Consider the following 25,939-nt stretch of genomic DNA (forward strand, 5'->3'; position numbering starts at 1 on the left):
CTTTACCCACCCCAGCCTCCTTTCCCAGTGCTGTGCCTAATACAGGTGTCATTCAACAAGTTTTTAAAAGGAGAGGGAGCACAAAAGAAGTGCACTCCCTTTTATGACAGCTGCAGCAACAAACATTAAAATACAACTAGAAGTGGTGTGATTTCCTTTCAGGCTGGCAGAAGAAGATGTCTCCAAAATAAATTACTCCTTTAGAAGTCCAAATGAATTCAGGACCCAGTACAAATCTCTGAGGGGAGTGGCTATTCTGTCTTCTTAAGGTAGCCTCTTTTGGAAATCTAGACTAAAAATAACTACAATTATAGTCAATGGTGACATTGAAGTTCATATTATGAAAGGATATTTTACATTCCCTACTTTAAGAGTGATCAGGGGCTTATGGGAGACTAACAAATAGTGCATAAAAAGCCAAACAAACTACTAGTTATTAGCCCAACTCAATCCTCATCTGAATTCGTTCCTTCCCCACCCACCCCTGGCCTCTAAAAAGACTAGCTGGACAGCCAACCACACCAAATTGTATGGTGTGGAAGGTAAGTGCCTCTTAGCATTTAGGAAACGAAATAAATATGTTTCTCCTCATTGCCTGGAGTCTTCACCATAGCACAGCTGGAAGGCAGAATTCTGAAGATAACAAATTGATTTCTGCAGATTTCATGCTGGCAAAATCAATTCTGTGAAAAACTATTATAAACCCTGCTGTGCTTCTGGTATAAAAATCTAAATGTATAGCTGGAAGAGAATCACAAGAGTTGAGAGGCAGAAAATGTTCAGATGATGGGCTTTTTTTTTTTTTTTAAAGAATTTTAGTTTCAGGTTGTTCCTTTTTAACAGTCATTTTTAAATGATTAAGACCACTGACCTAGATTATTATTTCACAATGAAAGCTTTTAGCCAAAACACACATTGAAAAGTGAAAATATAGACAGAGAACTCACAAAGGGGGGTGGGGGAGAAAGGCAAAGAAATAAAAATATAGACAAAGAATCTATAAAAAGAACAGCTCTTCCAAATGCCACTAAAACCTCCCTGAACCGTAAGTTTTCATGGTTCTTGATTCTTTAATATACATAACTTAAATATGATCTTGGATAAATAACAAATAGAACCTTGATTCTAAAATGATTTTTTTAATGTACTTATAACTCTTTGGTGGAAGCAGTAGGGAAAAAGTAAGTTCTTGTTTGTGGTGAGGAAGCACAGAGGTTGCTGGACTTCTCCAAATGCAGAGCAATAATTTGGCCAAATAGACACTGTCCCTTAACAGTACAAATCTGGCATATCACTTTCTAGGACTCAGTTTCCCCAACTATAAATGAAGAAATACACTAGTTCTTCACCCAAATAATAAGCATTCTAAGTCCTTATCAAGGACTCTGGGAGGGAGAGTAGAAGACAGTTCTAAGATACTACACTAAATTGTATTTAAAAAACAAACAAAGTTGCATACGCCATCATGATAAAATCCTCATAGAGAAAAATGATTCTCAAGGCCTAGTCTAGGGGTTCCTTATTTAAAAGTAGTATTCCATGTAGAAGAATTCCGGAACAACCAAATGCCGCAAACAATCACTTAAAATCTGTTATGTCCTCCCATTCTATCTATGTGTCTCTGGGACATAATACGAGGATGACATATTGAGGATGGTGATTATAAACACCAATATGGAGACTTTTTAAACCTTCATAGAAACCCATAATATTAATTTTCTCAGTAGCTCCCTCTCTACTTTACTCTTTATTATGAAAAAAAATCTTCAAATATGATCTAAAGTAGAAAGAATCGTAAACATCATCCAGCTTCAATAATTGTCAAGATGCGGCAAATCTTTGCTCTTATACACCCCTCTCCACCTCCCCCAAACAGATTACTTTGAAGCAAATCCCAAACATTATATATTTTTATTTAAATTCCAACCACTGAATTTTATAGCTTAGCAAATACAGCAATAGGCAGCAATGAGATAATTAATTTAAACATGAAAAATCTTTACCTTTAAAAAAGAACAAGCTATCAAATGAAAAGCTAAAATCCAAGTTCTGGTGAATTTATATAGCAGAGGTATAGACCTGCTTCCAGAATTTCCAACAACAGATATTTTTGTATCATTTACTGACAGGAACCCACAACCACCACCAAGTGAATAAACACTGTAAATGTAGCTTCTATTTTAAACCTAGAATCTCAAAGTTTTAATTTAGGGACTGATTTTCACTATAGGTACCATCTCCACAAACAATACGGAGCAAGGGAAAGTTGAAATTTTGTGTACATGGTGTTTCTAGCAGGATATGATTGAGTCTTTCTTTAATATGATGGGAGTGGTAAGACCAGGACTGACGTCCCCCTCTTCTCTGTCTGTTTCAGATCAACAACCTCATTCCGAGAGAGTCACTAATCTCCTAAGGGCCAGGGCCCTTCAGTCTCAAACATAAGTGACTTGGCCAACTGACCCTGGGGTTTAACAGTATGTATTCCCCCTCCCTTAGTGCTACTGGAGGCTTTCCCATGTTCAGAATTACACATTGCAATGTATGGCTTTGTGTCACTGCCGCAGACGTGAAAAGAAAGCTCTGGTAACATGCCTTTACAATCACAAAGCCAAATGCCTGAGCTGCAGGTATCTTTTATGGTTCTCACTGTCAAAAGTAATACTTGGCAGAGTAGGATAGGGCATAGAACAGGCAGGCAGAGCTAGCTGGGGTGGGGTGGCTGGGGAGTAGATGAGTGACAACAGACGGGAAGAAATGTGGCTCAAAACCTTTTAGAACGTGGCTGCCAGAAATGGACAAATTTCTTGGTAAACCATGCTTGTGTTCTCCTGTTTAGATTTCAAGGGATGCTATGGTTATTTTACGTCCTAATCTTCATCACTCCTTAGTTCTTGAGAGTCCACCATCCTCAGGCAACTCTAAAAACAAATCCCTCATCCCATTAACTCATGAAGAGAGAGACCTGCATTTGAAATTCTGAAAAGAATTTAAGGCCATTCTTTACATACGCATGAGCAACCTCATCCTCTATCTACTCAGTAGGGGCAAACCTATGGAGGAAACAAACAACTCAAACACGTGGCCCCACATAATCTCTTTCTCAATGGTTTTTCAAGAACAGAAAGAAAAATTAAGACAAATTCATGTAAATACAAAGAGTCAAACTGTTGAAAAGACAGTAAATATTTGGAGAGGAAAGTCTACTATGGTATACAGCATTTTTGCCTAAGCAGACAGGATGTAGTTTAATTAATAATTACCAACACTTCAGTATAGCACAGCCACATCTCCATCAGCCAACTTGACAAATCTCCCAGGTACCTACCAGTAAGTACCAGCACCTTGTGATGTTAGCTCCATGCCATCCACTGAATTGTAGCTATCATCATCCATGATCTTGGAAAGACCAAAATCTGTGATTTTTATCTCTCCACATGCTGTACCATTTACTAAAAGAATATTACCTAAAAAGATAAAAAACTTCATGAATAAAAAACTTACTAATTAAAATAAACCAAGGTAATAACAGGCAAGAAGAGGACAACTGAACTGAAACTCTTACATATAACAGCAAACATTTAAATCTCTGGAATAAAACGATCTGGACTCTGGATGCTAGGGGAGAGTTGTAAGCGCCTGGCGGCAAATTTCTCTTTTCCAAGAATCACCTGCTTAATATGCCAAAACCACCACTATGAGCAGTGGAAAAAAATAATTAACTGGCCAAAGTAAAGTATCACTTCTACGGTTGGTCAAAAATAGTGGGAAAGTTACATCCGAACTTTCAGTAAGGATCTCTTAACCACCCTGTTTAGGACAGTAGTTTCGGAGGGGGGGGCGGGGGGAATCAAAGAAAACATACAAGGGAATCTAAGCTAGTACCACAGTGCCACCTACAGCTCCTGGGGCAGGAAAATGTAATGGATTCAGTGACAGAAAACCCAATCACACAATAGCCATCTTTTTAAAAAATCACTTCATTGTGATGAATTTTTTAGTCATTTGAATTATACTAGAAAATTAAAGAATAGTGAATAGTGAGATTTAACATGTAGCTATCAGAAGAGGAAAGCAAAGTTAACAACCGTGCCCACCAGGAGGTAAATGGGAATCTTCCCAACACCTAAGCTCAGCTGGTTAGAGCTGTCTACAGACAACACAGGCAGACTTCTAAGCAACAGCTCAAAATGACAACAGACAGAAGTACGAAGTCTAACTGCTCTCTACTCGACTGGCGACTATCAAAGTTAGATAGTAACCATGAGAAAAGATGGAAAATTCCACTCGGAATTTAATGAAATGGGAGGCGTATGTGTAAAATAATTTGTTAATGTGGGGGGCACTTATCAGAGAGACTTGGAGTAGAGGAACTGCTATGCAGTGTGAGTAATGGGAAAAAAACAAAACTGAGCTTGCCAGAGCAGTTCTTTCTTAATCGGACTGACATCATGAACTGCCCTGGCTCTAAGACAAGGGCATTGTTTCTCCAGAGCATTTAATACAACCCACCCTCCTAATAAACCCAGTGCTGTGTGGCCGGGACTCTCTTATTCCCACTACCCAGGCAATTTAAAGTCAGATGTTATTAGGCCTTCTTGGTCCCCGGCCAAGTCCCCTAACTTTATAAAGTTAAAAATCACTTATAAGACCAAAGAAATACTACCAATACTGTCTCCTAAAAATTAGACATACCTGGTTTGAGGTCATAGTGTATGATGGGAGGTTTTATTTCATTTAAGTACTTTAAAGCATTCACAATCTGCATGATAATGGATCGGGCCTCTTTCTCCGACATTAATTTGTGCTGTTTCAGGTAGAAGTCCAGATCATTTCCCTCACAGTATTCCAATACTGTACAAAACCTAAACATAAATAAACCAACATTTGACCGTGGGGTAAGAGCAAGCAGATTAAGTCTAAACCAGCCCAACTGAAAACGTCAGGTCATTAGCTTCTCACTTCTTTCTTCTTTGCTCCTTAAAATATTCTTCTATTCTTTATTCAGTATTAGCTAACTGAGTGGTTTACTGGAAGAAAACTGCTTACTCTTTTGGTGAAGAGCGTCTGCACCCTTCCTGCTGGAACCTGCTGTGCTAAAGTTCACCCAGGGCATACCTCTCCTTGAATCAAGACTATAACAATACTGACAGGAACCGTAATGTATTTAAGCTAGATACCTCTTTTACTATCTACACAATGCTCCATTTCTAAACAAGCACCTTATGATCAAATACACAATTGTCACTGCAAACATTTTATATGACCTCAAGTGCTGACAGTGAGGAAGAATCTAGGGTTTGCCTAGGTCCCAAGGGCTGGTTGCATACTACCTCTCCTGCCAGATTGACACATACTATGATTTCTCTTTGCTAAACACACAAGGTATAAAAGAGCTTTTTAAAGTACAGTATTGATGGTTCTAACAAATGTATTATTACACAGTATGAGTTTTTTTCTTTCACTTGTATCAGTATAGCATACAGACCCCAATTTTTTTTAACATCTTTATTGGAGTATAATTGCTTTACAATGGTGCGTTAGTTTCTGCTTTATAACAAAGTGAATCAGCTATACATATACATATATCCCCATATCTCCTCCCTCTTGCGTCTCCCTCCCACCCTCCCTCCCTATCCCACCCCTCTCGGTGGTCACAAAGCACCGAGCTGATCTCCCTGTGCTATGCGGCTGCTTCCCACTAGCTATCTATTTTACATTTGGTAGTGTATATATGTCCATGCCACTCTCTCACTTTGTCCCAGCTTACCCTTCCCCCTCCCTGTGTCCTCAAGTCCATTCTCTACGTCTGCGTCTTTATTCCTGTCCTGCCCCTAGGTTCTTCGGAACCATATATATTTTTTTTAGATTCCATATATATATGTTAGCATACGGCATTTATTTTTCTCTTTCTGACTTACTTCACTCTGTATGACAGTCTCTAGGTCCATCCACCTCACTACAAATAACTCACTTTTGTTTCTTTTTATGGCTGAGTAATATTCCATTGTATATATATCATACAGACCCAAATTTAAAACTACATACCATTCGCGCCACTAAGGGTCATGTGTCTATCTTCCAAGGCAGTTATAAGCTAAAGGAAGGCTTCCTGAGAGATGAATACCTTTTAAACTATTCTAAGCTGTGACAATATGGGTAAATCACTCAGGGTCTAGCTGGGAAATAAAAACCAGTATTTATAACAGAGGGGCTTTAATTCAGGGAACTAATCCCAGAAATGACGGAAGAGCTGAGAAGACAAAGTGGCCAGTGAGCACCCCAGAAATCATCTAGAGCAGGAAGGCATTAGCACCCTAAGGCCAGAGGGCCAAAGGGAGGAGGGTGGTGCAACCAGAACCAGACTTACCAAGGGAAACTGCAACCACAGCTGGGCGGAGGGGTCTCCACCCACCACCACCTATCTCCCCATTGGCTGAACCCCACTGAATAACAACTGACAAAGGAGCCTGGTAAACATACCCTGCAAGGGCCAACTCAGCTAAGATTAAAGAGGCGCAGGACTAGCAGTATGGGGCTCTGGGCAGTTTGAGGCCTTCACAAAGCACAGCAACAAAATGCGGACACACACAGTCCTGTGGGATCCCCAAACTGAACAACAGCTCATGCTTCTTATGAAACATAGCATGTCCTAGCATGCTAGCACCCTATCTGAGAAAATATGCCTAAAATTTATAGATTCTCTGATCTGATATGCTGAAATCTGAGGCAAAGACTCTCATGCTTAGTGAATTTAAGCTGAAAATAAAATCTCACTTTTAATACCCAAACAACTCTCAGAAGACTTTCTAAAACAATGGTCTGACTTACTTTTGATAAAAATTCACCATACACACAACAGGAAGAACAAAGTAAACAACTTAACAATAGCATAGAATCAACTCAATTTCTCAGATTAGTTAAAAGTGTGTATACAATTCAAAACAGCAGATAATCCGAGTCATTATATTTATTTTTGAAACGGTTTTTGTACTTACATTTGGGGGTGCGTGTGTGTGTGTGTGTGTGTGTCCTTCCTAGTATTCAAGGAACTTACTGAAAGCAAAACAGTAAGCCACCCTGTGGAAACCTGCTCTCTAACTACAGTGGGGTTTTCTGAACCCCACTCCATGCTACACACATGGCTGTGCTGGGTGCACCCGACTGGAAAGGGGAAATCCCTGAGTGGATGTTTCCAAAGGGAATTATGGTCTCCCTTTGGGGCCACTTCTAAATGTCGGCCAGCTCTCTGTGCAGCAACCTCTGAGACAGTTGCTGTCTGGAACAGGCTGAACAGCCTGAGAGGTGGAGGGAAACACTTGTGGGCCAGACCTAGGTATGTTCTCCTGATTCATTTCAGACTCCAACAGAGAAAACGTCTCCAAATGCTGAAATATTTCTAAACTCCTGGATAAACCGAGAGGTCTAGAGCTTACCTATACCAAGTAATGAAATACAACAATGCCTACGGTTATTAAAGATCTCAGACAAGTCACTTAACTTCCCTGGTCCTCAAATCTCCACCTACAAAGTGAGAGGGCTGGACCGAAATCCCTATAAGCCTCTGAACCAACTTATACTTCAGGATGTAGCACTGGGCTATGCCACATTCATTCTCATTGTGCAATAAAGGCACACCGCTGGCACTCCTTTAAGAGGCCCATCAGTGCTCATCAGGATGGGGCAGAGACTCTCCTGACTGCTGCTTCTCGGTGGTATGCTGGCACCAATTTGTGCCAGTTTCTGAGAGCTGATAAATTTTCAGGACTTTCGTGAGCTGGCTTTTAAGCCACTGGTAGGATGAATGGATAAACAAAAGGTAGTGTATCCATACAATGGAATATATCCAGTCATAAAAAGGAAGTACTGATACATGACACAAGAAGAACCTTGAAAAAACACCATGCTAAGTGAAAGAAGCCAGTCACAGAAGTTCACATACTATATGATCCATTCATATGAAAGTCCAGAATAGCAAATCTACAGGTACAAAAAGTAGATTAGCGGCTGCTTACGGCAGGGAGTGGGGCTGGAAGAATAGGGGGACGATAGCATAAGGTTCAGGGTTTCTTTCTGAGGTGGTGAAAATGTTCTAAAATTGACTACGGTGATGGCTGCAACGTACATATCTGTGAATACACTAAAAACCACTGAACTGTATACTTTTAAATGGGTGAACTGTATGTATGTAAACATGTATCGATAAAGCTGCTTTTTTTTTTTAATTGGACATGTTCAGAATATTTATACCACAGAAATTGGCAAACAGTACAAATCAGCCCTATGCCTCTCCCCACCAAGCTGGTTGTTAAAACATTTACCAGCACACAACAGCACACACCCTGTGGCCAAGAGACGTCTTGCTGGCCCAAATCTGAATTCAAATATGATCATTTGCCCATAAGTATATTTGGTCCCCTCAGAGAGCATTTCCTGGACCCAGATTTAAACTCTATTCCATGAGTAGTCAACACACTGCAAGAAAATATTATCTGCTAAGCTAAAATGGCATAGCACTTACGAGTCAGTGTCCAGTGAAAAGTAATCATACAGTTTAACTATTCTGGGATGATCCAGTTCTTTGTGAATCCGGTACTCCCTACATGCATGCCTGTAAACAAAATGGAAAATTAACATTTTGCATTTTGGCCTGTCTCTTAGAGCTCTTCCAGGATACTCCTAATTTATTCTCTCACTTCTCCATTGTTCCCGAACATTCATTCCATTCAGGTCCATCTAGTCCCCTGATCTTTCTTCATCTTATTTTCTCTACCAGTATCTACCAAGCTGTTGAGAAAATAGTAGGTGCTAACCTTTTATCCCTTTCGAGTTCATTCTATGGTAATCTCTTTTATATTTATACCCAAATATCAGAACTTTAAAAATTATAAAGACAGCATTCTTTTCTTTCCTCTAAAGCTGATATTTTCTATCTATAAATGTTACATATCCTGGGGTTACATCAAGGGGATCAATGTTAGCATGTAAATTCACTGGGTAAAAGGATTACCTGTTAGAAAAGGCAATTAGCAGTGCTTTGTATTTGTTTGTTTTTAAATCCTACTCCTTACAAAAAGAAATTTAAAAGACTATCAGCTTTACTTTCTTTTAAGAAAATGTTAATTTGATCAAAAGTTTGAAATTATGGAAACCCTAGTTTTCTTATAACAAGGATATATATATATATATGTATGTATGTATGTATTAACATCTTTCTTCTTTAGTACTTTTCCAATTTAAAATTATTTAGTAAGATTAGGAACAAAAATGTACGATATAATCTGGCAAATTCATATACTGAATTTTAAAAGAGTAACATTTAGTTCTCACTTACAAAGAGAGTAATAGGATATTATTATATTTTAAGTAATCTAGCACCATTTAGTTTGGGGCATTTTGTTGTAAGACAAGAGTCAGAAAAGGGAAACTTTCCATAGTATGATTAAAAAAAAAGTGTGTTATTTTCTGAAATGTACTCTAGCATATCAAAAATACACAGAAAGTACTCAACCAAAGAAAAGCTGAGGAACGACTAGGGGAAGAGGGAGGGGAAGGATAGGAATCTAAAAGTAATTAAATATTCTTCCCCAATGGAAATTTGTCTGACTAGGCTTATTTTTCAAGTGGCCATTTTTGGCAGTTTTTGCTTCTTCTGATGCTTAATTTCATCAGCATCTTTATGTCTTTCTGAAAAGAAAAAACTTTCCAGCACTGAGGCAGAGCGGCGTTAGAACACAGGAGGCACTGGGATCAAGAAACCAGGCTTTGAGTCTGAGCTCCATGATGCCCCCTCTCCGGCCTTGTGGGCCTGCACCATCAGGGCAGTGGACTGGAAGTTTTAAAGGGAGCTCCCTAGATTTGGATGCCTCCAAAGAGAAGCTAAGCAAACGTAGCTTTCACCCAACCCCCCATCCCACCAAAGCAGCTCCACACTGTCCTTTTTCACATATCAAGATTCCACGGGTAGTGCAGTGATTAAGAATCCGCCTGCCAATGCAGGGGACACAGGTTCAAGCCCTGGTCCAGGAGGATCCCACATGCCGTGGAGCAACTAAACCCATGCGCCCACAACTACTGAGTCTGTGCTCTAGAGCCCACGTGCTGCAACTACCGAAGCCTGGGTGCCTAGTGCCCATGCTCCCCAACAAGAGAAGCCACCACAATGAGAAGCCCACACACCACAACGAAGAGCAGCCCCTGCTCGCTGCAACTAGAGAAAGCCCGTGCACAGCAACGAAGACCCAATGCAGCCTAAATAAATAAACAGACAAACTATATATATATATATTTATATATATATTCCACAGGACAGTCCAGTGCATAAGACTCCATGCTTCCAATGCAGGGGGCACAGGTGTGATCCCTGGTTGGGGAATTAAGATCTCACATGCCACACAGTGCAGCCAAAAAAAAAGATTCCATGTAATATTTCATTTGGTAAAATAAAGGTGATGCTGTTTCTAAAAAAAGAAAACAAATTTAGAAACCTATGGTCTAAACAGATTACCATTAAGTCATTTCTTACTCTCACACACTATAAATCTATAGTCCTCTGCCCTTTTAACTTTTTGATTTTTGTGCTTTTCAAAGTAAAGACCAATTTCTCCATCGTGGTATAAAAAATAGAGGAAAATAAAGGAGGCAAAAATTATGAATCAAAGAAAGTGGCAAAGTCCTCGCCAACTAAGAAAACTTTCTGTGTGTCACTGAAAGCACTCCCTCAACGTCACATCAGGCTCTAAGGCCATTCCTTACGGTTTAGCAGGCAAGGCAGAGGCTCTGCCATGTCCTTTATATGTTCAACTTTCAACTAAGCATCCAAGGGACTAATGTACTATAAATACAGAAACTTAAATAGAAGGCTGGAAAAAACTTATCCACTAAAGTGTTAGTCTTTTTTCTTTTTTTAAGTGTTAGTCTTTTACTCTAAGTGGATCTATATTTAGACTTTCAATAATTTTATCCTAGAAAATTAGAAAAGAGTATCATACAAGAGTATACTAACTACTTTGGACTTCCCTGGTGGTGCAGTGGTTGAGAATCCACCTGCCAATGCAGGGGACACGGGTTTGAGCCCTGGTCCGGGAAGATCCCACATGCCGCGGAGCAACTAAGCCCCTGAGCCACAACTACTGAGCCTGCGCTCTAGAGGCCGCAAGCCACAACTACTGAAGCCTGCGCGCCTAGACCCCACACTCCCCCACAAGAGAAGCCACTGCAATGAGAAGCCTGCACACTGCAACAGAGTAGCCCCTGCTCGCCGCAACTAGAGAAAGCCTGCGCGTAGCAACGCAGCCCCCCCCCCACAAAAAAGAGTATACTAACTACTTCAGATACAATTATTTCTGTGGATAGCTTTATATGAAGTTTTTCCTACCATAAAGTTCTTAATATGCTATTTTGGGGAGTTAAAGAAATCGAGTAATACCTATTAATGCTTTAATAATGCAAAAGTAAAACAATCAGTTTACTTTGTGTTTGTGGGGAGAGGAGAGGAAAGGGGGTATAGAACAGAACTCAAAAATAAACAATAGAACAACCTTCTATTTTCTTTGAATTTTTCCTTCTTTTTTACCCAAATAAATGTTCTGATTCCAGATGGGGCTTGGAAGTCATCCCCACAAAGCGAAAAGCAATCAAAAGACCTTACTATGGAGGGTAACAGTAGCATTTTCGTATTTCATAATGTTACCACAACACTGAAGTGTACTACTTTTCAGTTTAACACTGAAGTTTTGAAGCACTCTCTAAAATCTGTTTGGTGCCTGATATAAGCCTCCTTAATTTAAGTTCAAGGGAGTTAATAACATTTTGCTAATTCACTATTATTTGTAGCCTGAAATTCATCAGTATGATTTCATATCAGTTAGCAAGCAAAATCTTTCAAAGAAAGGTGGAAGTGCTTTAAGAATTTCCCCTCAAGGATGAAGAGGTCACAACAACTTTGCACACCCCCTCCCCAGTGTGTCTGTCAACTGGGAAACAGCTCCTGCCCAGATGGCTCCACAGAAGGTGCTCAGGAGTCAGGACTCCCGCCTTGGTGAGGAAACAAAGAATAGGAGGGCACCACTGCGAACCACAGCTGAACTGGTACAGAACTCAGAAAAACGAGACTGTCCCCTTCACTTGCTCTGTGACTCCATCTGGTAGACAAATGTGAAAAGAGAACCAATCTACACCCGTCAGGACTCAAAACAGCTTGCCAAATGTGTCAAGGAGGTGCATGGTCCTGACTTCAACCCCTCACTGCTTCAAAAGGCTACAGTGGGGGCTTCCCTGGTGGCGCAGTGGTTGAGGGTCTGCCTGCCGATACAGGGGACACAGGTTCGTGCCCTGGTCCGGGAAGATCCCACATGCCGCGGAGCGGCTGGCCCCGTGAGCCATGGCCGCTGAGCCTGCGCGTCCGGAGCCTGTGCTCCCCAACGGGAGAGGCCACAACAGGGAGGGGCCAGCGTACCGCAAAAAAAAAAAAGGCTACAGTGAGCACAACCCCACCTGCAGTCACTACAGTATTCGACACCAGCGTTCTCTTTAAGATCAGCCTGAAAGCTGGATACTGAGACTAGGTAAAATCTGTATAAGTCTCTGCACAGGAACTACTTCCTCAAGGTTGACCAAGGTTGTCCCCTCGTAGAGTCAGCTGGTTTGGAACGGGCAGTGCACACAAGCTGCGGCACAGGCTCCGAGGATAGCTGAAGGGTATTTTGAAAGAGATGCAGGAACTGTTCCTATACCCTTAGGTACTCTGAGTCTCAATATAATAAGGACATTTCTCACCGTTTTTCTAACTGGTCAGAATAACATGTGGTTTCCTTCTCTCAAGTGCTCCCTGGCATTCGCTGCCGCGTGCTATTCGTCCCTGCATGTCAAATGCCTGGAATGTACTTATAATAATGTAACTGCTCCTCAGAAGCATCTGGACTGCAGCTGCCTCTCACATAAGGGACGCATGAGGGGTGCCATGCACAGAGCACACATCATCCACTTTCCTACCTCTGCTAAGCCCCACTTCTCTTAATGCCACAGGAACCTTCTCTCCCCGAGTGCTCTGTGCATGGCACCCCTCATGCGTCCCTGCACCCACTGCCAATCTGCATGGAACAGCAAGAGTTCCCAGGTCCCGGATGAACAGTAGGTATAGAGCAGGAGTTGCCTTGCTCCATGCCTGAAGAATGGGTTGATGATGTAGAAATGTTTTATTTTTCCACTAAGACTTAGAAGCTAACTAAAAGTTGGCTAAAGTCCACTGCCTTTTTCCCTCCAAAGTAGTATTTATAGGAAAAAAAAAAAAAAACTGCTTTTATAGAAAGGAGGTAGACTGCTTTACATCAAAAGGGGCTGTTTCCTCCTTTCAGGGGTAGGACATGTCTAATGTAGTATTTGTACCTACAACAAGGAAACAATATTAAACCCAGTGGGGATCCTAACAGCAAATTAAGTCTGCATGGCCTCCAAAGCAAGTGAACCATGAACTCCAATGTTCTGAAGCTCAGAGGAGAGACAGGCAAGGCCTGACATCAGTGGAACAAAGACATTCACACCCGCTCATGTGATAACTATTCATTCTAGAGAGCCACCCTCTCACCCCGTACCCCAGGCACAGATGGGGGCCACTGTGAGTGGCATTCTGAAGAGGGGAAAGCACAGCGAGCTGGACGCTGAAGACCAAGAACTCTGAGATGGGCAAACTATGATGGGGAAGGTGAGCTCAGCACTGAGGGCCTGAACAAGTCAAACAAGTACCACCGAGGCACACCAGGCGCCCCACATTGTCTCCTTTACGACGAGGTGACTGAAGCAGCAGACAAAGCCCCACCCGGAGCTCCCCAGGGTCCCCAGACCACTGAAGAACACTCTCACATCTGGTTTCTACAGACAAGCAACAATAATTTCTGAGGCTTTACTTGTTTATTATAGCTAATTTTAGATGCTCAATGGAAGGGGATGGTTAAACCCACTGGCTTTGGATTAAGGGAAGTCTAGATTTAAATACCAGCCCAGCCATTTCTTAACTGTTACTCAAATTCTTTAAGTATCAGTTTCCTTAGCAGTAAGATGGAAAATTTATTCACTCTCCTAGGACAGTTATGAGGATTAAATGAAACAACAACAACAATGCATGTAAAGCTCTTAACACAGTGCTCAAACTACAGCTATTATTACTAAATTTTGAAAAATCAGACACTCTAATATCACTTACTTGTGGTAATTCTCCTTTTTCTCATCTCTCCAGTTTTTATTTAACTGGTGAATTTTCACAGCTACATATCTTTGTTCTGTTAGATCAAATGCCTATAAAGAAAAGGAATAAATTATATTCTGGATAATGCTAACGAGAATTACAGGCAACTGACTTGAAGCTTCTGTTTAACAGACCAACATACTCAAAGTCCAAAATGCATTATTAAACAACAACAACAGCGGACAACACAACATACACTTGTTTCAGAGTTGCAATCATCTTTCTTGAAACTTGTGATCAGATAATTTAGAAGTCTCCAGACGCACTGGCACCAAAGGGTTCAGAAAATAAAACCAAGCATACACCACAAACAGAAAGACAGCCCATGCCTTAACAGTCACTTCTAAACAATTCTCTTTCTGGACATCACCTACCCTATTTGGGACCTTTCTTCCCTAAGCTGGCTCTCATCCCTCAGCTGACACTGGGACCTGACATTCTTCAACAGTAAGTCCTGCCACTTTTTTTTTTTTTTTAAGATTTTTTAATAGGCTTTATTTTTAGAGCAGTTTTAGGTTCAGAGGTCCTGCCACTTTTGAAATGCTAGGGACATAGACTATCTGCCTCCTTGAGAAAGAAACCCCCAGGATACACCTCTTTGCTAAATTTACTTAATCCCACCCCTATATACTGGATAAATAAAAAGCAATTTTGGATCGCAACAATGTCTGAAGTTAGTCACACCAAATCGCTTCTCCAGCACTGTCCAAAGAAAGGGACATACTTTCCCCAAAGACCACCACTGCTGGCAAGTTCCACATCAGCTAGGTAGTGCTATATTATGGGGTGAAAAAAGGTAACGGATAGATTTTCGAAGATGCCTGGTGTAAATCACAATTTGAAAAAAAGTAAGTAGCATTTTACAATAGATTTCCCCAATACAAAAGAATTTACTGAGGAACTCTTTTAGAATGAATAGTTCTTCCTAGGTTTTAAAGTTCAGATTAAAAACTTACTACTCCAGTTTCAACACTATTACCACCTATCTGTCAGTTTCCACAAATGTTTGAACAGATGAAGGCAACAGGCACAGGATATACAGTCCATGAATAGCGGTGATTACCGTTCTACAGACCTTTTAAAGATGTAAGCTACCTCTAAGAAAGCACAGGATACAAGAGAGGCCTGATTATAAAAGAAACTTCTAATTTATACCAAATTTAAACCAGTATTTTTTAAATATAAAAACCATTCAATTCAAACAGAATATCTTATTTCACAGAAATGGAAACTTTTGAACTCTATTTTTCTTACAGAGTCTGAATGAAGTCCACCTGTATGCATGTATCCATCATGGCCATAAGAGAATCATTTCAAGCTATTAAAAGCCAGATTAAATACCACCTAATTTGTAAGAGCACTAATGAACTACAAGTGTCATTTTCTCCAATTACCAAACCCTATTTCTGAATCCAAGGCACTGTGATCCACCACTAATCTAAGAAGGGCTTCTGGAGAGCGGAGAACAGCAAAAGAATAACTACATTAATGAACACATCATTGTCAGAGGCATTCAGATTTCAGAAGTGTTAAAATGTTTGAAGGATACATTAGGAAAAAATATGAAGAAATCACTAACAAGTAACTGGGAAGCCCCAAGAACCAATTTTGATGATTTTAAAAACGGAATAGTCCCACTTCTGGGAATATAGCCAAAAGAACTGAAAGCAGGGTCTCAAAGAGATATTTGCATATGCATGTTCAAAGCAGCACTATTCACAACAGACCAGAGGAGGAAGCAACCCAAATGTCCACTGACAGATGAATGGATAAAGAAAATGAAGTATATACATACAACTGAGGGTTATTCAGCCTTAAAAAGAAGAAAATCTTGTCACATGCTTCAACATGGATGAACTTTGAGAACATTATGCTAAGTGAAATAAACCAGTCACAAAAAGACAGACACTGTGTGAGTCCACTCGTATGAGTTAACTAAAAGTAATCAAATTAATAAAAACAGAAAGCAGAATCGTGGCTACCAGCGGCTGGGGAGAGAAGGAAAAGGAGAGCTGTTGATTAGTGGGTAGAACTTCAGTTCTGCAAGATGAAAAAGTTCTGGAGATCTGTTTCACAACAACATGAATATACCTACTACTACTGAACTATACACTTAAAAAATGTTAAATTGGTAAATTTTATGCTATGTGTTCTTTATCACAATCAAAAAAGTTACCAAAAATAAAAAATAAACTAAGTATATGACTCAAGAATGAACACAAAGAAAGCAGAAAGAAAGAAGGAAGGTTTGAAAGCAGAAGTTAATGAAATAGACAACAAATCAAATAGTAGATCCGATCAACAAAAATAAAAAGTTAATCTCCAGAGGAAAAAAGAAACATTGACTAATCTCTGGCCTATCCGTCAAGAGATACAAAAATAAACATTTCATAAGAGAAGAGAAATAACTAAGGTATGCACGATATTTTTAAATCAAGATGAAATAGGATGATTTTTCAGAAAAAATGAATTACCAAAACTGACTTGAGGGGGAAAAAATCTGAATAGCTCGATATTTGTAGAAGGAATTGAAAAGGTTGTCAAATAGTTTTCCTCTAAAATGACACCTACCCAGGCGATTTTATGATTTAGCTCTAACAAACTTTCAAGTAGCCAACATGTAATGCAAAGCATTCCAGAACATGGGAAAAGGGTAATTTCACAACTCATTCTAGGATAACTATGACATCAAAGCTAGACAATGCTGCTTGCACATAGAAGACAACTATAAGCCAGTCCCACTTACGATCAGAGATTAAAAATACGAGCAGAATATTAGAAAATCAAACCCAGCAGTACACTAGAAATATGCTTATAGTTCTGGAAATGGAAAGTGATGATGTTTCACAACATTGTGATTGTACTTAATGCCACTGAATTGTACACTTAAAAATGGTTAAAATGGCAAATTTTGTGTATACATCATCACAAGAAAAAATTAACATTAAAAAAAGGGAAAACAGTAGAACTAGTTTTTATCTGAAATAAAAACTAATTATTTTACTCAAAAGATTTCCTATATAAAAACTCATATGGGCATAATATAAATCATTAACAGTGAAGGTTACACCTTAGAAAAGAGAGAATTACCAGGGTCATGCAGTAAAGACCACTTAATAAACCAATTCAGCATTTAAAAGCCAGGTGCCAGAAACATCTAGAGAAATTCAAGGAGGCTGTGACTGGTGAACATGTTATGTATCTACAAGTATATTTAAAACAGGCCGAATTCCTCATCTAGGGAAAATCAACTGGAGGCTTTGTATTAGTAGCCTGTTCTTTGCTGGCCCGACTGAAGTACTGGAAGCCAGGACAATCCTTCAGAACACCAGTGCTACTAAACACTCTGACTTAGAAGATGGGAACATTTTAAAAGCAAAAAACAGGTTTTCAAAGAATTAACTTTTTAACACATCCATTTTGTAAAAACAAAACAAAAACTTATGAGAATAAAAGTAACACTCATCTCTAACAAATACAGATGAGGCAGAAAGATTCCATTATCCAGAAATGAGTGTTGTTTTCCCTTCCTGTTTTTTCTTTTAAAATCTGTAATTATTTACTTTTCAAACTTGAAAACAGGGTAAAATATTGAATCCTGCTTTAGTCAACAAGTTTACTGGAAGTAGTTCTCCCAAAGATACAGGTTCTTAAAAGTTTTTGGAATTTCAACCAATAGATATCAACCCAGAGTTATATCACTATTCTAAATGATCTCCAAGTTTGTAATAACCAATAATTTAACCCTCAGTCCCTGTACGAAGTTCCTCATACTTACCTTGTAAACTTCACTGAAACCTCCTCTACCCAAAAGATGTAACAACAAATATCTGTCATTTAGCGTTGGATGATCTTTAAATCTGTGGAAACAGCAGATAGATAACAACATCCTGAGGTCAAGGACTACACAATTTTCCATGTTTGCAAAATTTCCAGAATATCTAACATGTTATACACATGATTACAGATGCTGCCAACAGTTTGGCAATCATCACAATATAGCTAATTCTGAGCCTAAAATAAGTTCTATAGTTCAAAGAGACAGCATAATTACAATGAACAGCATTAGCTGTGGAGTCATGAGACACAGGTGCCAGTCTCAGCACAGCCACAATTAGACTAGTGACCTTTGTTGACTTCCCTCCCTTTCTGCCCTGCTGTAAAGGTGGAGGGCGGGAGCGGGGAGGAGATAACACTAGATCAGGGATTTTCAAACTGTGCTACTCGGGTCCTCCAAACCATTCAAGAACCACTCGTTCCCACCATTCCACAACTACATACAATAAAATTCCAAGATAGTTTACACGGCCTTTAAGACAGATTTCATTATAAAGTGAGTCACATGTTCTACGTGCATTCATTTTCTCTCTTTAAGTCTTCATGATATAACTGTTTTCCCCATATAGGATTCCACTTCTAACAATGAGACAAAGAAATGAGAGACTCTGGCAAAAATAACTTTTCGATTATTTCTACCTAGTTCCTCATCAGCCCCACTAATATTCCTGAAATTACTTTATTTTGATTTTGAGACAGTGGCATGCCTGTGGAGAGAGGTGGTATTACTGCATGGGAGTTAGCTGTGGAGTCAGATCCACATTTCAACTCTTTGTTTGGTCACACTAGTCCCTGGACAAGTTAACTTAATTTGTCTAAGCCCGTTTCCAGATCTATGTATTGAAGATGACCTACCTCATTAGGCTATTGTGACAGTTAAGTGATAGAACACAGGAACACTTAGCGCTCTGCCTGACACAGAGAGTGTGCAGTAATGGTAGCTGCTGTTGCTTGCCACTTTACAGAAAGCAAAGTCCATGGCTCACTCTGGTCAAACAAAAATACACAAGCTGTAGCCATGCCCAAACCCCCATGTTTTAGAGTCAGAAAAATGTGGGAAAAGAAAGGATTATGGTTAGAAGCCATTTCCCACTTGCAATCTACTTTTCACAGTTTCAGCTCCTTAAATGACTTACAAACAAAGATGGGCATTTATCTATAATTAATGTGCTGAACTTAAGAGAGTCTTTCTTAAAAATCTCAACACTTAAATGGCCCATAAAGGTAATTCAGAAACCGAATGTCATCTCAACCCAGTAATCTTTCCACAACACCACACTGCCATCCCATGTTTCCCTTTAGTAAGGCTCTGAGGGTAAATCTGAATACACAGTGTATCTAAACCATTTGCGACTACAAAGTTGTATTGTTTTAGTGACCTCTACTTGTGTAAAAATGCTATAATATATGTATAGATGTATACTTAATATATAAACCTAATATATTTATATGTATTTAAACTAACGCAAATCAAAATTTTATTCATAAAACTGTATTACACCCACAACAGAGCTAAATACACAGTGGAATGGTTTACCAAATTTACATTAAGCAAAAATATCATTCTAGACCATTCATGTCAGAAAGTGCTCAGCAATCTCCAACCCAACATACTCCCAAGTTGCTTACTGTGAATTATCTTCATTATGTATCCTTTTTAGTTCCCTGATATGTAGATTTCTAACCCTTTCTAGCCTTTCCAGCTCTGCCTGGATCTCTGCTTCCTCCTAAAGTGAAAAAGAAAGAAACAGCTCAGAACACAGGAAAGTTTACCGTTTCGGAATCTCATTTCAAAAACAAAAGCAGACATTTCTCTTATGAAAAGCTAAGAAGTTTTACTTTGAAAAAGATGTTTTTAAGAACTAGAATTTTAATCATAAAAACGAGCCCACAGCAAAACAGTAAATAAAATTGAAATCATAGAAGTACAGCAGGAAAAGTGAAAGTCTTCTGTCCACCTCCAGCCATGCCCACTCCCCAGATATAATCACTGTTAAGTTTCTTGTGTAAGTTTCCAGAAATATTTTGTGTGTATACATATAAGGCATGCAATCAGTTTTTTCCTCTTTTTTAAAAAACAAAAATCACGTTCTCTATCTGGTTCTGTTCTGTAAGGAGGGATTATACTTGGTGCCTTAAGTTCCACCGATTTAACAGGATCTGAGAAAGGGGAGGAGACGACAAACACACACCAACAGCAATTTATTAGACACTTACTTATCATCTTCAGAATAAGCAGCATCCACCAAAAAGTACAGGCTGCTGAATTTTTTTTTTTTTTGCGGTACGCGGGCCTCTCACTGCTGTGGCCTCTCCCGTTGCGGAGCACGGGCTCTGGACGCGCAGGCCCAGCGGCCATGGCTCACGGGCCCAGCCGCTCCGCGGCATGTGGGATCCTCCCAGACCGGGGCACGAACCCGTGTCCCCTGCATCGGCAGGCGGACCCTCAACCACTGCGCCACCAGGGAAGCCCACAGGCTGCTGAATTTAAGAGATGAGTGACCTACATCTAAGATACCTCCATGAACACTCAATAACAAATTCTGTGTAGCTGCCTTTGTGTTTCAATATGGTTGGTGCAAGACCTTCTCTTCTTAGCCAGTTTAGCAAGAGATAAGAGCTGCTATGTGATTTAAAACATCACAATAATTTAAATATCAATTTTAGAACCATCTGCTCTTATTTTATATTTAATTTTTACTAAAAACATAATCACTTGTGGAGCCGAATGAGGTATACAGAATTAAGTACTCGTACATCATTGATGGAAAAGGCACTCTCACCGGGTGGCTGGAGTTGACTTGCAACTTGAAAGATATGAACTCCACCATTAGAATACAGGTGTGACAGAGCAACTACTGAAGATTTCCACAGGTATGTAAAGCTATTAATTTGCCCAAATGACCAAAGAGCTTCAACACCAAATGTAAACTAAAAATTGCATTTCTCCAGACAGGTTTTCTCATTACACTTACCTTTTTAAGATGACCTAATCTGAGTTTGAAGATTTCTTCTTGTTCATGGTATTCTGCTAATGTTAACCTGGAAAATAATGATAAAAATTTCAGGAAATTGTTTGAAATCACAGTGTGCCTATTTAAAGAGAAAGGCCAAAGCTTGCTATACCGTATGTTAAGTCTCTTAGTTAAAATGACCAAAAGATAGATTATCTTGCAGTCCTTTGACAAGAGAAAACTTCTGTGATTTATCAGATGTGATGTGAAGGAAGGACTTCAAAGCCAGAAGTCTAATTTATTAAAAAAATGAGAAAAATAAATGAGCTAAATTTTCACGTTACTTATGAAATGAGTTTTGTTCCATACCATACTCAGATGAAAATCCATTAGGAGAGGTAGCCAAATTATATGTCTAAAAGTTTTTATAAAGGGGATGTTAATAAGCCAACATATTTGATTATTTTTGGTAACTCTTGGACTTTGATACAAGGAGAAGAACCTAGAGGACAGAGTCCAGGATCTGGAGTCTCAGGACTAGGGTTCAAAGCACAACTCGGGCCATGTGAACTTGGGCAAGCAACTTTAACCTCAATTTCCTAAAAACGCAGCAAGTAATGATACCTATCTAAAAAAGCTGTTGTGACTATTAAAATGAGAATATGAAAGGAATCTATAATTTGTAAAATGCTATTTAACACAGTTCTCAAAGGGCTTACTTGATGGGTAATCACTCATTTCATGTTCCACCTACCCTGATCTCATCCTCATATCTCAAGAATGAGCATGTAAGAAGTGATATCTTACTCCTCCATCTTCACTCTCTTCACATTCTAGAAGCACACACATATACTTCAAAGTTTGAGGTGTCACTGTTTAGATATATTCTAAATAGCAGGAGAAAGAAGAAACAGCTATCCTATCAACCAGGAAGGGCTACAAAATAGTGTCTCTGAGGTCTGACTAAAAGAAGATAAAAAGAGCAAGAAAAGGGCTTCCCTGGTGGCGCAGTGGTTGAGAGTCCGCCTGACGATGCAGGGGACGCGGGTTCATGCCCCGGTCCGGGAAGATCCCACATGCCACAGAGCGGCTGGGCCGTGAACCATGGCTGCTGAGCCTGCGCGTCCGGAGCCTGTGCTCCGCAACGGGAGAGGCCAAAACAGTGAGAGGCCCGCGTACCAAAAAAAAAAAAAAAAAGAGCAAGAAAAAATACACCCATTTAGGGCTGTTACACCTATCATTTCACAGCTGCAGAAAAACTTACATCTATTACTCCATATCACACCAGTAAAAAAGGGAGGAATGGAAAATCAGAGCTTAAAGTTCTCTCTGCCTGAAATAGGTTCAATACCAGGAAAGGACAATGTAACCCACTCCAAGACTCCAGAGGACCGTTTTTGGCTTCTGGCCAAAGGAACGAGCCAAGTCACAGATACTCTAATTATTAAAGGCTAGACCAAAGGCCTTCCAGCTTGGAGTTTACACAGGACTCCAGATGGCAACTGCTTACTGACACACTACTGGCCTAGACTGAATTCTAATTATTATTCTATGGCAAAAAAACAACCTATGCCTACTTTATTACTCCTAAGCCAATGGTTTTATGCACTAGCATGAAGTAATTTTCAAGTAACACTGGAAGGAGAGTCCCCACACAATAAATATAGGAGTCATGAAAGAAGACAATAATCAGATTAACGTGTACAACATTCGCCTGAAGAATTCTTCGAATCTGGGCTCCTACTTGGACTTTTTGAAAGGAAATATTTTTTACTTAGAACCTAGTTTTAAAATATTTGTGAAGTGAAGATGTTTTCCAAACTTATTCAATGTGTATACCTTTATCACAACACTTAAAGTAATTATTAGTTTATTCATCTGTTCATTTCCCCTAAATAAACTGTGAGCTCCTAAGACTGGGCTGTATCTTTCAGCTCTGTACCCCAGTCCAGAACAGGGCCAAATATATAATAAGCATTTAACACAGACTTAATAAATGAATGTCAAAGAAAAGGTCCCCCAACATATCAGGTATGTATGGGGTGAAGACTGGTGTTAAGCCATCTTTCTCACTGGAATGAAGAAAGATACATTTCTGGGATGTCATGAACTTTTAACAATGGTGTAATATAGTATTATTATACTTGAGGTGGATTATGGGTTAATATGTTTTTGTGAACTAATATGAAAACATTAATGGCAAAAGACATATTAGTCAATAAATTACATAATATCATTATCTCTTATTTGTAGCTATCTTTAAATCCCACAGTGACAGCTTTACAAAATTTCTTTTTCCCTTGAAAAACTAATGTAGCCACAATGGAAATACTGATTACAATACCAATGACTGTTTCTATGAAAAAATATATTTTAAATTTCAAACATTCAATTCAGAAAATGACTTCATGGCTACCATCAATTCTGTAGAGATTTTCTACACCATTATTTGTAGATCTTTTTTTCCTTTTTAATTGGAAAGCCTCTTGAAGACAGAGGTGATAGTTTAAATGTCTTCAGGGTATGCATAAGAAATATTTTAAACAGGTAAGTAATATACAGGTTTTACTTCCCGCACCAATTCTAACTGTTTAACAGTCCTGCCTAGTTGGCAAACTACAACCTGTGGGCCATTCAGCTCACAGTCTATTTCTAGAAATAAAGTTTTACTGGAACACAGCCACATCCATTCACTTATGTACTGTCTATGGCTGCTTTCAAGCTGTAACAGTAGAGTTGAGTAGCTGCAACAGAGACCCTCTAGTGCGCAAAGCCTAAAGTGTTTATTATCTGGCCCATTAGAGAAAAAGCTTGCCAACTCCTGTCCTAGAGGAAGATTCTCTAGTGGTCAAGAATTCAAAAATCAATTAGGGAAATCTGACACGGGGCTGGAGTGAAAAAAGAAGGCATTTGTACTCTGAATATTCTACTCCTCGTATTCATGGTAGCTATGGAATAATTGTTGACTGGCAGTGAAATAGATGACTACACTGCAGTTGAAGATACTGGTGTTTTCCTTAGGTTGCCAGAACAGGAAAAAGTACTGGGAATGTCAAGATTTGGTTTACTGGGAAAATGTCCTTTTCCTAAAATAATACCTATTTTTTCTTAGGTTACACCTAAATTTGTGAGTGTTAACTAGTGTTCTTTAGACTACTAAACAGCATTCTTTAGTTGTGCATTCTTCAGTCTGAAACAGAGTCAGGTACTCTCCATAAGATGAAGCCAACATACCATAACCTGGAACCACATGTAAGCAATTATATCATTTGAATACCTAATGACTTCACATTTGTTATAAGAGTGGCCAAAGATCATGACATCAAGTTAAATGACATTTTTTCTCCCTCTCATCTGAAACTCCTCATATAAGATCGTGACTAAGAAAATGAGTCAATTTTAGATGGCTTTTATATGAGTTGAGCAAATCCATTAATGTAACTAAAAAGAAAATTTAAGCTCTAGAAATCTCCACAATCTAACACTTTTTCCAGTGGCACTCAATAGGAGGTTTGTATCTCAGGGGAGAATATGGTATCTCAGTTCACATTAATAAAGAACATACGTTTCATTCTCAGCTCCGTTGGTTTTGCTTTTCCGCTGTTTCTGCTCATTGGTTGCTGGAGGGGCCTGTCCCATGGCAGGAGGTTTCCGCTTTGCTAACATTTTTCGTTGTCTTTCTATCTCTTCCCTCTGTGAATTTATCCTTTCCTGTTGCCTAGAGATACAAAAGATGTTGCACAGAGGAAGAAGGTCAAAATTTTTTGAACATGGCTGTGGAATAAACATAAATATATTTGTTACCTGCATATTCGATAGACTCCAGAAAAAATAAACCCCTTTAAGTAAAGATTTGACTTTAACTTCAGGTTGGAAAAGCCAAACATTTGGTGATAGAACTATTTTTCGGAATGAATCTGTACTTTTAAGACACTAATTATGGTAATTCTCAGAGTAGGAAAGTGGGCAGGAAGAAACAATATCAAATTTCTATTGTGACCTTATTTTCTAACTCAAAAGGAAAAATGTTCTGATTGCTTTTTAACAGTTAAGAAAACAACTCCTGGTAATGAACCCATTAAAGTAAAGAACTGTATTTACATAAGAAAGTACAAAAGGTTCCAAGTGCCTTATTATTTTTATTGGATTACAGTTTCCTCAAATTCTATCTAGAAAGATACCAAATTTGAAGAATGCTAAACAAAGTAAAAAAGATTTTCCTTCTAGACCTATCATTTATTCTAGTCTAAGTGAGGCATTACCACAGCCAAGTCATTCCCAGTCACTAATATGGTGAAACCTAAACTAAGTTTTTTTTGTTTGTTTGTTTTTTGTGATACGCGGGCCTCTCACTGTTGTGGCCTCTCCCGTTGCGGAGCACAGGCTCCGGACGCGCAGGCCCAGCGGCCATGGCTCACAGGCCCAGCCGCTCCGCGGCATGTGGGATCTTCCCGGACCGGGGCACGAATCCATGTCCCCTGCATCGTCAGGTGGACTCTCAACCACTGCGCCACCAGGGAAATCCTAAACTAAGTTTTTTAAGAACAAGGATGTACATTTAGAGAAAGCAAAATGAAGCCTTTCAACTAGTAAAAACTCCTCAGGAAATAGTACGCAAAATGAATTAATAAAAAACATATATAAAGACTCTTAAGATATTTAACACCATTTCCATTAGAGTATTTCCTAATAAGATGTCTAATTTTTTAATAATAACTAGTTTACAAACTAGGAGTCAATAAAAATACCAATATAAGTAATCCACTTTCTCTCACGTATCCTGCTACCTGAAAGACACTAAGGTTTATAGACTTGGCATATAAAAGTATACCAAGACCTAACAGACTAAAGTCTTTAAATCACCCAACATAGTTGACCTGACAGTCAAATGTCTTCCTTCACCTTC

The 25,939-nt window shown here is 39.2% G+C and overlaps 1 protein-coding gene across 3 annotated transcripts in view; it reads right to left on the reverse strand.

Annotated features, from left to right (window-relative positions):
• TLK2 (tousled like kinase 2) overlaps positions 1-25,939 on the reverse strand; it is a 102,703-nt gene that overhangs the window by 7,148 nt on the left and 69,616 nt on the right. For all 3 annotated transcript variants that reach the window (XM_082678881.1, XM_082678880.1, XM_082678882.1), the window contains 8 exons: positions 24,599-24,751; positions 21,055-21,121; positions 19,709-19,806; positions 18,021-18,102; positions 14,201-14,292; positions 8,522-8,611; positions 4,696-4,865; positions 3,329-3,467 (listed from right to left, as the gene is read on the reverse strand). In XM_082678881.1, coding sequence (XP_082535007.1) covers positions 3,329-3,467; positions 4,696-4,865; positions 8,522-8,611; positions 14,201-14,292; positions 18,021-18,102; positions 19,709-19,806; positions 21,055-21,121; positions 24,599-24,751 — 891 coding nt within the window. The remainder of the gene's footprint in view (positions 1-3,328; positions 3,468-4,695; positions 4,866-8,521; positions 8,612-14,200; positions 14,293-18,020; positions 18,103-19,708; positions 19,807-21,054; positions 21,122-24,598; positions 24,752-25,939) is intronic.

This window comes from Grampus griseus (assembly GCF_964374135.1).
Source record: "Grampus griseus genome assembly, chromosome: 20".
NCBI classification, from domain to species: domain Eukaryota; kingdom Metazoa; phylum Chordata; class Mammalia; order Artiodactyla; family Delphinidae; genus Grampus; species Grampus griseus.